We start from the raw sequence: 13,396 nt of genomic DNA, 5'->3' as shown, positions 1-13,396 counted from the left end.
ATTTTACATGTGTAAAAATACACGTGTAAAATGTAGTAAGCCATTGAGTTCAATGGCTTATGCGCGTATTTTACATCCACAAAATTACACGCGCAAAAATACACGAGAAAAATATGCCCGTAAGCCATTGAACTCAATGGCTTACTACATTTTACACGTGTATTTTTACACGTGTAAGGGAGCCTTCACACACAGTTACGCTGCGCTCATTCTGAACGTAAAAACACGTTCAGAATGAGCGCGTAAAAAGCAGCTCCCATTGACTTGAATGGGAGCCGGCATACATGCGCTACCCATTGAAATCAATGGGAGGCCTTTTTCGTACTTTTCCCTTATAGGGCCAGCATCGCAGTTCAGCATCAGCATCGGCACATGCTGAACTGCTGACTACTGGCCCGATGCTGGCTGGCACTGGAGCTGTGTATAAAGGAGCAGCGGATCAAAGGATGCCAGAGAGGGGCGCCCAGACTCTGTCCTCACTCGCGGAGCGGAGAAAATGGTGGAGCCCGGCCTGGTGTGAGCAGTGTGCCACTGTGACAGATGCTGTGTGCGTGTCACTGCGGCTGCAGCATCAGGGGGTGACGTCCGGCTTCACAAGCTTGTGCTCACCGACAATCACCAAGTCAACCCACGTCCCGACGGGGTCAGGACGTGGGTTGACTTGGGGATTGCGGTGATTGTCGGTGAGCACAAGCTTGTCAGCGGCCAGGCTGCACGTCCCAGTGCCTGGAGGACACGGTGAAGCCGGACGTCACACACACAGCATCTGTCACGGTGGCACACCACTCACACCAGGCCGGGCTCCACCATCCTCTCCGCACCGCGAGTGAGGGCAGGGTCTGGGCGCCCCTCTCTGGCATCCTGTGATCCGCTGCTCCTTTATACACAGCTCCAGTGCCAGCCAGCATCGGGCCAGCAGTCAGCAGTTCAGCATGTCCCGATGCTGATGCTGAACTGCGATGCTGGCCCGATAAGGGAAAAGTACCAAAAAGGCCTCCCATTGATTTCAATGGGTAGCGCACATATGCTGGCTCCCATTCAAGTCAATGGGAGCTGCTTTTTACAAGCTCATTCTGAACGTGTTTTTACGTTCAGAATGAGCGCAGCGTAACTCTGTGTGAAGGCTCCCTTAAATGGACAAAATGCACGGAGCGTAGCTCCATGTGAAGGCACTCTTAGGCACCTCCAAAAGTAAGACATACCTGTTTGAAAGCATGTGCTCCCTCTGGTGGTCACAAGCTGCAATACCGTCCCTGCTGTACAAGTGGTGCAGGAATTGCTGTGGGAGATTGCTGCTGTACCATCCCAAAATTCTGCATCAGTCAGATTTAACCCCTTCCCGACATCCACCATACTACCAGTATCGGTAGTACGGCGGATGCCGGCTGTTTAACTATGGCGGCCGCCATGTGTATCATACAGCAGACACCATGTGCTAATGCCCTCGGTCGGTGCCCGCACTGATTGTGGGCATTAACCCTTCTGGCGCCTCAGTCAAAGCTGACCGAGGCACCATTTTCCCGGCAACGTATGGGCATCGCCATTTTGCTGGTGATCGCCGGCACCTGGAACAAGCTCTAGGGCTGACGTCACGTTGGCATGAAAGCCGGAGCCTTGTCAGGGTCCATTCACATGGAGGAAAATGGTGAGGATTTGGTGTGGAAGTTTCCACGCTGAAAAACAAGCCTCCCATTGATTTCAATGGGTTCTGCTAGCTTTTTTTTTTCCACTAGCGGTTTTTGAATTGATTTTTGCAAAATCAGCATCAAAAAATGCTAGCGGTTTTTCAGCCTCCCATTGACTCCCGTTGTTTTTTTTCAGGCGGACTCCTAGCAGGGAAAAAAACGCTAGCGGATTATATAGGAATCTATTGTGAGGCGCTTTTTGGAGGCGGATTTTGACACGGATTCTGCGGCAAAATCCTGACCAAAAAATCTATGTGAACTTATCCTTATCATACAAAGTGTGGCTGCAGTTTTACGTATTGCAGTTCTGCGTATGATTTGTAGTCTGTCTGAGTATTTTTGTAAATCGCAGGATGTCAATTGTACTTATGGAAATGTTGGCGTTTTCTGTATAGGTGTAATAGGCACAAAGAGTCCACAGAGGAAAACACTTTAAACTTTATGTAGAAAGTGCTGTGGGAATAGTCATGAAGCGTTCCACCATGTTTTTTTCCGCAGCACTTTTCGGTTGTGGTTCACTATGTGGGGCCTTAGCCTTACAATGTTTATACAATAATTTAATAGAAACCTATACACCCATATAGATATACAAACAAATGTTTCATTGTCACCAAGTGTCCCCTTTCAGTCTGAAAAAGCTGAGTGGAATGAGGAATGCTCCTAAATATACCCCTAGCTGACCAATATGACACAGTCTTATAAGTGCCGGTGTCCCAATGTCCCCCTCATCTGCTCCCACATAGTATCACATGTCCTGGTCGCTGCATCTCAATTCCCAGAATCCTCGTGTACAGCCTGACCTCTGACCCCTCAGGACTCGGCGTCCCGCCTGTTCAGGGGAGTAGCGGGCAGTATGAACATGTTGCGTGCCGGAGGGGGCGCAGCCGGGCTCCTGCTGGTTTGCCTGCCCTGTGTGCTGGCACTGCGGGTATACACGAACAGCTGGGCGGTGAAAGTGCCCGCAGGTCCCGAGGAGGCGGACAGAATAGCCAGAAAGTTTGGCTTCATCAATATAGGGCAGGTGAATGGAAACGGCCAGGTGGAGGCGCTGTCGTAACGGCAGTGAGGGATCGCCATATGCTTCACAGCCTGAGGTATAGGCATGCAGTTAAGCGAGGGCATTGCCCATAGTAACCAATGATATTTCTGATAGAAATACTGAAAAAGGCAGCAGGGTACTTGGTTGCTATGGGCAACAGCTCCAGTTTCCTTTGCGTTCATTTGATGAAATGCATTCTGTAGTTGGAGTGGACATGGTGTAATGGTGAGTGGTCTGGGCAGGGATGGCATCATGAAATGCTGTAATATGACTTATCTAGTCCTTCATGTCACTTCAGGCTGGTGAATGTCCACTACAGTTATGGGAAGCAATGGCGCACCGCACTCCGCCTCACACAACCTAAAGCTGCCAGTGGGTCATAGAAGGCAGTATTCATACGAAGCTGTGGCAATATTCTACTTCCTGGTGGCTGTCATGATGGGCTCCCTATATCATCTGCTGTCATGATGGGCTCCCTATATCATCTGCTGTCATGATGGGCTCCCTATATCATCTGCTGTCATGATGGGCTCCCTATATCATCTGCTTTCATGATGGGCTCCCTATATCATCTGCTGTCATGATGGGCTCCCTATATCATCTGCTTTCATGATGGGCTCCCTATATCATCTGCTGTCATGATGGGCTCCCTATATCATCTGCTTTCATGATGGGCTCCCTATATCATCTGCTGTCGTGATGGGCTCCCTATATCATCTGCTGTCGTGATGGGCTCCCTATATCATCTGCTGTCTCGATGGGCTCCCTATATCATCTGCTGTCGTGATGGGCTCCCTATATCATCTGCTGTCTCGATGGGCTCCCTATATCATCTGCTGTCTCGATGGGCTCCCTATATCATCTGCTGTCTCGATGGGCTCCCTATATCATCTGCTGTCTCGATGGGCTCCCTATATCATCTGCTGTCTCGATGGGCTCCCTATATCATCTGCTGTCATGATGGGCTCCCTATATCATCTGCTGTCATGATGGGCTCCCTATATCCTCTGCTGTCATGATGGGCTCCCTATATCCTCTGCTTTCATGATGGGCTCCCTATATCATCTGCTTTCATGATGGGCTCCCTATATCATCTGCTTTCATGATGGAATCCCTATATCCTCTGCTTTCATGATGGGCTCCCTATATCATCTGCTTTCATGATGGGCTCCCTATATCATCTGCTTTCATGATGGGCTCCCTATATCATCTGCTGTCATGATGGGCTCCCTATATCATCTGCTGTCATGATGGGCTCCCTATATCATCTGCTTTCATGATGGGCTCCCTATATCATCTGCTGTCATGATGGGCTCCCTATATCATCTGCTTTCATGATGGGCTCCCTATATCATCTGCTTTCATGATGGGCTCCCTATATCATCTGCTGTCATGATGGGCTCCCTATATCATCTGCTTTCATGATGGGCTCCCTATATCATCTGCTTTCATGATGGGCTCCCTATATCATCTGCTTTCATGATGGGCTCCCTATATCCTCTGCTTTCATGATGGGCTCCCTATATCATCTGCTTTCATGATGGAATCCCTATATCATCTGCTTTCATGATGGGCTCCCTATATCATCTGCTTTCATGATGGAATCCCTATATCCTCTGCTTTCATGATGGGCTCCCTATATCATCTGCTGTCATGATGGGCTCCCTATATCATCTGCTTTCATGATGGGCTCCCTATATCATCTGCTTTCATGATGGGCTCCCTATATCATCTGCTTTCATGATGGGCTCCCTATATCATCTGCTGTCATGATGGGCTCCCTATATCATCTGCTTTCATGATGGGCTCCCTATATCATCTGCTGTCATGATGGGCTCCCTATATCATCTGCTTTCATGATGGGCTCCCTATATGATCTGCTGTCATGATGGGCTCCCTATATCATCTGCTGTCTCGATGGGCTCCCTATATCATCTGCTGTCTCGATGGGCTACCTATATCATCTGCTGTCTCGATGGGCTCCCTATATCATCTGCTGTCTCGATGGGCTCCCTATATCATCTGCTGTCTCGATGGGCTCCCTATATCATCTGCTGTCTCGATGGGCTCCCTATATCATCTGCTGTCATGATGGGCTCCCTATAGCATCTGCTTTCACGATGGGCTCCCTATATCATCTGCTTTCACGATGGGCTCCCTATATCATCTGCTTTCATGATGGGCTCCCTATATGATCTGCTGTCATGATGGGCTCCCTATATCATCTGCTGTCGTGATGGGCTCCCTATATCATCTGCTTTCGTGATGGGCTCCCTATATGATCTGCTGTCGTGATGGGCTCCCTATATCATCTGCTGTCGTGATGGGCTCCCTATATCATCTGCTGTCTCGATGGGCTCCCTATATCATCTGCTGTCTCGATGGGCTCCCTATATCATCTGCTGTCTCGATGGGCTCCCTATATCATCTGCTGTCTCGATGGGCTCCCTATATCATCTGCTGTCTCGATGGGCTCCCTATATAATCTGCTGTCTCGATGGGCTCCCTATATCATCTGCTGTCTCGATGAGCTACCTATATCATCTGCTGTCTCGATGGGCTACCTATATCATCTGCTGTCACGATGGGCTCCCTATATCATCTGCTGTCTCGATGGGCTACTTATATCATCTGCTTTCATGATGGGCTCCCTATATCATCTGCTTTCATGATGGGCTCACTATATCATCTGCTTTCATGATGGGCTCACTATAGCATCTGCTTTCTTATGTGGGGTTCAAAGATTGCATATTTCTTGTAGAAGTGGCTCCCAACTTCTGCAGCAAGGTACATTGTAGGTACAAGATATATAATGCAGGTTTTCAGGCTAGTCCCACATTGTGTGTGACTATGCCATGTATTGAGATTAGGAAAGCCTTCCCCAAAGCTTGCTGTGCCATCCTTGACTCTGAAGGTTTGTTCACACAGTGGCTTTTGGAGAGGGTTTTAAGACCATCCTCTGTCTCAAAATCCTTTCCAAAAATTGGCCATGTGGAATCCTCAGATTTTTGGCCTTGGTTTGCTCTTGTGGTTGGCCTCATCAACCCAATCAACGTGGCGCCCGTCTCTGCCTCTTACTGAAAAGGAAGGGAGGCAGTATAGCGCTGGTTTTTGGAGAAGTTTTTGAGGCAGTAACATAACAAGCATGTACTCCTTTAAATCAGTAAAATCTCATTGATGCTAGTAGTTAAAGAAATTCTACTGTACCTTAAAGGGGCTCTATCACTGGGAAAAGTCATTTTTAACTAATCACATGCTTACACAGGCTTTAGAAAGTCTATTCCACACCTACCTTTAGTATGTAAATTGCCTCAATGGTCTCTGAATAAGTCACTTTTTATTAATATGCTAATGAGCTTTCAGCCAGTACAGGAAGTTCCCAGCAGCCTCCTCTCTTCTATTATCTCCTATGTGTGTGAGGCAAACAGGAAGCTGAGTCATCATCAGCAGCAGTCTCCCATAGAAAACAATAGGAGAGGAGTGCACGATCTATTGTGCACCAGTCTAATTAGCATATGAATAAAAACGGACTTATTCAGAAACCACTGAGGCAATCTACATATTAAAGGTAGGTGTGGAATAGACTTTCTAAAGGCTATGTAAAGGTGATATTAGTTAAAAATGACTTTTCCTAGTGATAGAGCCCCTTTAATGCAGATTCTTGGTGTGTGAATGTGGTCTAATATTGGTTGTGGTTCTGCAGATATTAGGAATTTATAGTGGAAGCTTTGATGATGCTTATCGTAATGTAAGCAATGAACTCATGTTGTTTTTTTTATACAGATCATATTTGGCAGTCATTTCTACCATTTGCAGCATCGAGGAGTGCAGACAAGATCTCTAAGTCCTCACTGGGGTAGACAAGTACAATTTAAAAAAGAACCTCAGGTAGTTTGGATGAATCATTGTAACATTGCACCCCCTTGTCCTACTCAAGTTATTACTACGGTATTTACTTATACAGCTCCATTAATTCCGTGATGCTGTAGATTTTAGGGTTTACATACAAAACACACATAACAAGTACAATACTGACAGTGACCAACTGGTACAGTGGATTAGAGGGTCCTGCCTGCAAGGGTTTACAATCTAGTGTTTCCTGTTCCTTGAAAGCATCATCTCACTGTGACTATGTACAATGTATTGTTTAGCAGTCCAGTGAGCATGATAAGCAATCACGTTTCCTATATGACCTACCATATGACCCACAGGGAAACTTGCATGTGAGCAACAGCAAAAAAACCACCCGATTTTGCATGGTATGCACTGTGGCTTGCAGAGGGACACCGTGCAGAATTGATTTGATGGGAATTCTGCAGTTTTGCCCTATTCTTAGGTCATTTTCTCACAGCACTATTAGTATTTTGGAAACCAATACAAATCTGACCAATAGCTTTTCTTTGTGTAGGTTTCAGCTTATAAATACTGACATAAAACATTGACCAGAATACTACCATGTGAAATCTGCCCCACTATTTCTGTTGAGTAAATAGCCTAATTTCCTCTCTTCTGCGTTTTTTCATAAAACACTAAAATGAGGATGGGATATATTATGATGGTCTTAACCCTGCTGCTGTCATATGCTCCATAATTATTAGGAGACACGCCACTCTTAGGGCTCGTTCACACATGGGCAAAGGGGCGGATTTCGCTTCAAAATCCGCCCCTTTACAATGGTGGTCTATGCAGACCGCCAGGCTTCTTTTTTCCGCTAGCGGCGGGCTGCTGCTAGCGGAGAAAAGAAGCGACATGTCCTATCTTCAGGCGGAAACCACAGCGCGCTGGGTCGTGGCTTCCGCCTAGCGGTAGCACCCTCCTATGTCGGCTCATTCATTTGAGCCGACATAGGAGGGGAAAGCCGCGACCGCGATGGTCGTGGCAGGCGGGTTTTGACCAGAGAGAGATGTGGCTCACCACGTCTCTCTCTGTGTCAAAACCCGCGTGGACGGCCGACGTGTGAACTAACCCTTAATTGCGGGGCATTTTGAGCCATCCTTGTGCCAGAAACTGAAGACTAATTCAGATGCTAGCTGGTATAGGTTTTGGGTATAACGTATATAACACTTTCCATGTAAGCGCAGTTCCTCACCCACTTCAGATCACTCCAATAAAAGAACATTTTTGACACCAGAAAACTGGTCCAGGAGGGTTGTTAATCTCCCTCTCTCCAATATATATGAGCTATGTCATTGTTGAATAAAAAGATTATGGCTACTGGATGTGTGGAGGTACATGGGATAAATAGGAAAAGAGCGGGGATTAGAGGTAATTTTTCTTTTTCTTTTTTTTCATTCTCTATCGTAAAGTACTGGTAATTATGGGTGGTGAGATGGCGGAGATAGGCTCCCTTATATATGGATGTATCAGACTCCATTGCTCTCAGCCTGCATAGTTGAGTGAACTGGTGCAGGGAATAGTACTATAGTATTTTCAGTATAGGCTCCTCTACCACCTTCCTGCCTAACTATGATTGACCAGATATGGCAACATGTATATACTTTCCTTTATATCTATACAAGAAACGCCTTAGTTCCAGCAACTATGGGCCTTCTTTATGCTAGGTATTATTAACAAGAGCACAAACAAGTTATTAATCTCCTTTTGTTGAGGCTTATGTTATGAGCATGACCTGGATATTTAGCTGCAGTTTCAAAAGTTTTCCTGTAACCACCAGGTGCATTGGTTTGAGCAGCAGACTGTTAAGAAAAGGACAAAAAGACAGATCAATGTGGTGCCCACAGATCCCTTGTTCCAAAAGCAATGGTACATGGTAAGCAAATCTGTTTAAGGTAGTCATTTAACAGTCAACTTTAGTCATGTTATCGTAATATAAATGGTTATTGCTTTGGAACTCGCCACTGGTTTGGGTTATAAGCAATTGTACATCTTTTTTGTGACACTAGCCATGCTTTATTTTAAGGGCTATTCTCTTGTGAAGTGAAGGGTCTGCTGCACTAGTTTAGTTCTTTAGTTTTTTGTTTTTTTTTCCTGAACAACAGCATTAGTCGATCAGTCTCTGGACAGGGAATTTCAGCACTGCTCCACTGGCTTGAATAAGGCCTTGCTACAGTTCCCTATACAGCAGATGACCGGGAGTTCTTCTGTACATGTAAATACATAGAAGGGGTTACATTTTTAAACTAATGACGTTGCCCCTTTTATTCTTGTAATATTTCATCACATCATGAGACGAGAATATTGCTTTAAAAGGAGTCTAACAACTGGCACAGGCTATCATGCTGGATGGAAAAATGGATTGTGGTGACGAATTTCAATAGTTGATAAGGAGATCTATTTATTACGGCTGACCAGTATACATATATCAGGCCATAAAACTTCAAGAATGCAAATTTATGGAAATAAATGTGTGATCTTGGATGGGAAGTTAAAGTGTATGTTCTCAAATTGCAGAAGCCTTGCAGGCAAACTGGGGGAGCTTTAGGTCCTTGTCCAGGACAAAAACATTGATATACAGTTGTGCTGAAAAAAGTGGGGACACAAAACGTGCAGCAAACTGGTTTATTTATAAAAAAAACAAAAAACAAACAACCAGGAAAATGAATAAACCTTGACTTCAGGCACAAAACAGTAAGTTAACCTGACTCTACATGTGGCTTACTTCCAGCCACATGACCGAAACAGGAGCAATATTGTCTCACCAGATTCAGGGTTACAAGACAGAACCACACACCTCCTTTCACCTCATGGAACTACCATGAACTGCAGGCTCCACAGCCTTTTATGGGTCTGTAATGAGCCTGGGCTGAGGCCTACTCCAGATCTGCCCTGAACCACACATACGTTAGAAACCTGGGGCTGATATTTGCTTTTGTTTGGTGAATAATTTATTGTTGTAGCAATAGAATTTATTTATTTTTTTTAAATCAAGAATAAGATTTATTTGCTCATAACAATTCTTCAAGCTCCTTATGCTATGTTTACATATCAAATAAGACTACAACATACATGAGTAATGAGACTTGATAGCAGTCTTCACGTATCAAAATCATTTATGGTACGTTTTTTCTTTATTATGTAAACCTTATAGAGGTGTTCTGATTTTGCTAACTTGGAAACTTTATATCCTTTAAACATGAGTTTAAATGATGGCACAAATAAGACTACATGGTCCATCTAGTCTGCCATTATATTATTACCATTTTATCTTAGGACAGACATGTTTATCCCAAGCATGCTTAAAGAGTATCTTTCAGGTTCTCTCACACCCATGGTATTATATACCGCTACAAAGCTGACAGTGCACTGAATTCAACACAGTCAGCTTTCCCAGTGTGTGTCTGGGTGCAGGAGATATCGGTGATGTTAGTTTCAGCACTGATATCTCCCCACTGTTAGCAGGGTGGGTCTTACTGTCTAGCGTCATCGCTGGGTGTTAAGGAACACTAATGTCTCTAATCTCTTCTGACGGTGAAGAGATATTGGTGCCGAAATTAATGGCACCGATATCTCTATTCCCAGGGCACATAACGAGAAAGCTGGCTTTCTAGCGGTATATAAAACCGCATATGCATGAGGACATGAAACGTCCACCTAAGTTCTTTAAAGAGGACCTTTCACCACTTTTGGGCACATTCAGTGTTATATACTGCCAGAAAGCCGACAGTGCGCTGATTTCAGCGCACTGTCGGCTTTCCCTATCTGTGCCCGGTGTAAAGAGCTTACAGTGCCGGTACCGTAGTGCTCTATGGTCAGAAGGGCGTTTCTGACCATTAGCCAGAGACATCCTTCTGCCTCGCGGTGCCTATCGCGCTGTACTGTGGAGCCGGGAGGAACGCCCCCCTCCCTCTCCTGATAATGCTAGTCTATGGACGAGCACTGTGAGCAGAGGGAGGGGGGAGTTCCTCCTCGCTCCACAGCACAGCGCGATTGGCGCCGCGAGGCAGAAGGACGTCTCTGGCTAATGGTCAGAAACGCCCTTCTGACCATAGAGCACTACGGTACCGGCACCGTAAGCTCTTTACACCGGGCGCACTGTCGGCTTTCTGGCAGTATATAACACTGCATGTGCCCAAAAGTGGTGAAAGGTCCTCTTTAAGCCACCTCAATATGTCTTCCTATATAGCTAAGCATCCTACTTGCTTTCCCTGCTGCACTATTCAAAATTACACCTGAAAATGATTGCAGTAAATTCTGCTCTCCAAAAACCCAATTGCGCTCTGTCCCTTTTGTGTCCTACATCCTAAATCACACCCTGTGCAGTGACAGAGATGTCCCTCATTGTTTGACGTCAACCTGATACCCTACCCTTCTGGTCTCAGACGATACGATTTAGTGTGGTAACTAGATAAAGCTGCCTCTACGACTACTTAAAGTAAATTTGCATATGTCAGTCTAAGATTTTACAAGGATTTTAATTTAACTTTTCAGCAACAGAAACTATAGTGGGTTTTCCACCCTAAACTGATCTCAGCATGTGTAGCATTAAGTAGGCTTTAAAGAGGACCTTTCACCACTTTTGGGCACATGCAGTGTTATATACTGCTGGAAAGCTGACAGTGCGCTGAATTCAGCGCACTGTCAGCTTTCCCGATCCGTGCCTGGTGTAAAGAGCTTACGATGCCGGTACTGTAGTGCTCTATAGTCAGAAGGGCGTTTCTGACCATTAGCCAGAGACGTCCTTCTGCCTCGCGGCGCCTATCGCGCTGTGCTGTGGAGCGAGGAGGAACTCCCCCCTCCCTCTGCTCACAGTGCTCGTCCATAGACTAGCATTATCAGGAGAGGGAGGGGGGCGTTCCTCCCGGCTCCACAGTACAGCGCGATAGGCACCGCGAGGCAGAAGGATGTCTCTGGCTAATGGTCAGAAACGCCCTTCTGACCATAGAGCACTACGGTACCGGCACCGTAAGCTCTTTACACCGGGCACGGATCGGGAAAGCTGACAGTGCGCTGAATTCAGCGCACTGTCAGCTTTCCAGCAGTATATAACACTGCATGTGCCCAAAAGTGGTGAAAGGTCCTCTTTAAATATTGTGGCAGTGTGCCAGGTAAAGGTAAAAAATGCGGACAAACTGTATTCCAGTAAATGCCTGCTAAACTTCATTGACAAATGCTGTATATAGCCACTAAACGCAAAACAACTCATTTATTAAACTGCCTTTCAGAACAATGATGTTAGCCCAGACTTGAATGTGCTGTCTGCCTGGGGTCATGGCTTCTCTGGACATGGTGTGGTGGTGACCATCCTAGATGATGGAATTGAAAGAGATCATCCTGACTTGGAAGATAATTTTGTAAGCTCTATTTATGTACATTTGAGAGGAAACATTTTCATTTAAAAGGAGTCTGTCAGCAATAAATTCATTATAAAACTATTCACAGTACATTGCAATGGTGATTCTAGAGTTTCCAAAAATCTCTGTTATTTAGCTGTGAAGTCACATTTTTTTGTTAATCTGTATAATTGAGGGGCGGGGGGGAGTGTTTAATCTAGGAATCAAAAGCCGAGACTGAAGCCCAGGCTAGCTATGGCGTGCCTCAAAGAATGTTTCGTCTCATTTGCATATGAATAAAACATTTCCATGATTTACACGTAAAATGAGGCTACAAAGCTAAACAATAGAGGCATATTTGAAAACTGTTGAATTACCTCTCCCGGGTCCTGGGATTAGATTTATAACTTGCTGCTGACAGACTCCCTTTAAAAATATCCTGGTTAATTAACACTTCAAAATTATATCAATAACTTGATTTTTGTTGTCTTCAGGATCCTTTAGCAAGCTATGATTTTAATGATCATGACCCTGATCCACAGCCTCGATATAATCCATCTGATGAAAACCGGTAGGCATCAAAACTGCATGCATTTTTTGGATGCAGTTTTAATTGTGCAAAGCTACACCATGCTCTACTCTCCATCCATCTAACCCTACCCAGCACATATTAAAGTTAATCTTTCACCATTGCTATGCTCTTAGTGCCCATCAAATAGTATAAAGTGAAGGCAAATTAAATGTGCACCAAGCAGGTCAATGTAGTGTTGGTCCGGTTCATTAGGGGAGTCTCTATGTAGGGAAACTGTCCCTATATTAGTCGGGTTTATAGTCCACAGCAGTGGACTTGTCACCCCGGGACTGGGGAGGAAGAAGATAAGACCAATAAGTAGACCAGCAGGGCGTCCCTCCGTGATAGGGGTATGCCCAAAGTAGACCTCGCTGGAGCCGACTGATGTAAATTCTTAATCTTTATTGAAGACATGTATTAACACAACACTTCCACTAGCGTTTCAGGGCTAACAATCCCCTTTCTCAAGTGATACACGATTAAAGAAGAGGATCCTAATAACCGAGAGTCATTTGGTTCCATAGAGCTTGGAGGATCTATCTGATGGACGTGCACACCTAGCTCACTTACTGGTACCAGTTGTGTTAATACGTGTCTTCAATAAAGATTCAGAATTTACATCAGTCGGCTCCAGCGCAGTGTCTACTTTGAGCATACCCCTATCATTGAGGGATGCCCTGCTGTTCTACTTATTGGTCAAATAGTATAAAGTCCTTTTACTGACCCACACACTTTATAATGTCCACCATACTGCCCCTGTGGTGTCCTCCTACACAGTATTGTATCCACACAACATTATGCTCACTTAGTATTTCCCTCAAAATACTTTGTGGCACTCAAACAATAAAATGCCCCTTAGAGCATAACACTG

The 13,396-nt window shown here is 45.2% G+C and overlaps 2 protein-coding genes across 2 annotated transcripts in view; one reads left to right on the top strand and one right to left on the bottom strand.

The window, feature by feature from the left end:
- C1H19orf25 (chromosome 1 C19orf25 homolog) overlaps window positions 1-13,396 on the bottom strand; it is a 245,185-nt gene that overhangs the window by 30,640 nt on the left and 201,149 nt on the right. The window lies entirely within an intron of this gene.
- The window catches only part of PCSK4 (proprotein convertase subtilisin/kexin type 4), a 38,412-nt gene continuing 26,615 nt past the window's right edge, over window positions 1,600-13,396 (top strand). Inside the window, 7 exon segments of the mRNA XM_075280826.1 lie at window positions 1,600-1,645; window positions 2,500-2,534; window positions 2,536-2,706; window positions 6,508-6,612; window positions 8,399-8,494; window positions 11,847-11,975; window positions 12,449-12,525. Coding sequence (XP_075136927.1) covers window positions 1,600-1,645; window positions 2,500-2,534; window positions 2,536-2,706; window positions 6,508-6,612; window positions 8,399-8,494; window positions 11,847-11,975; window positions 12,449-12,525 — 659 coding nt within the window.

Source organism: Leptodactylus fuscus, chromosome 1 (genome assembly GCF_031893055.1).
Source record: "Leptodactylus fuscus isolate aLepFus1 chromosome 1, aLepFus1.hap2, whole genome shotgun sequence".
Taxonomy (NCBI): domain Eukaryota; kingdom Metazoa; phylum Chordata; class Amphibia; order Anura; family Leptodactylidae; genus Leptodactylus; species Leptodactylus fuscus.
The sequence above is the reverse complement of the archived record's forward strand: the minus strand, read 5'-3'. Positions and strand labels throughout refer to the sequence as shown.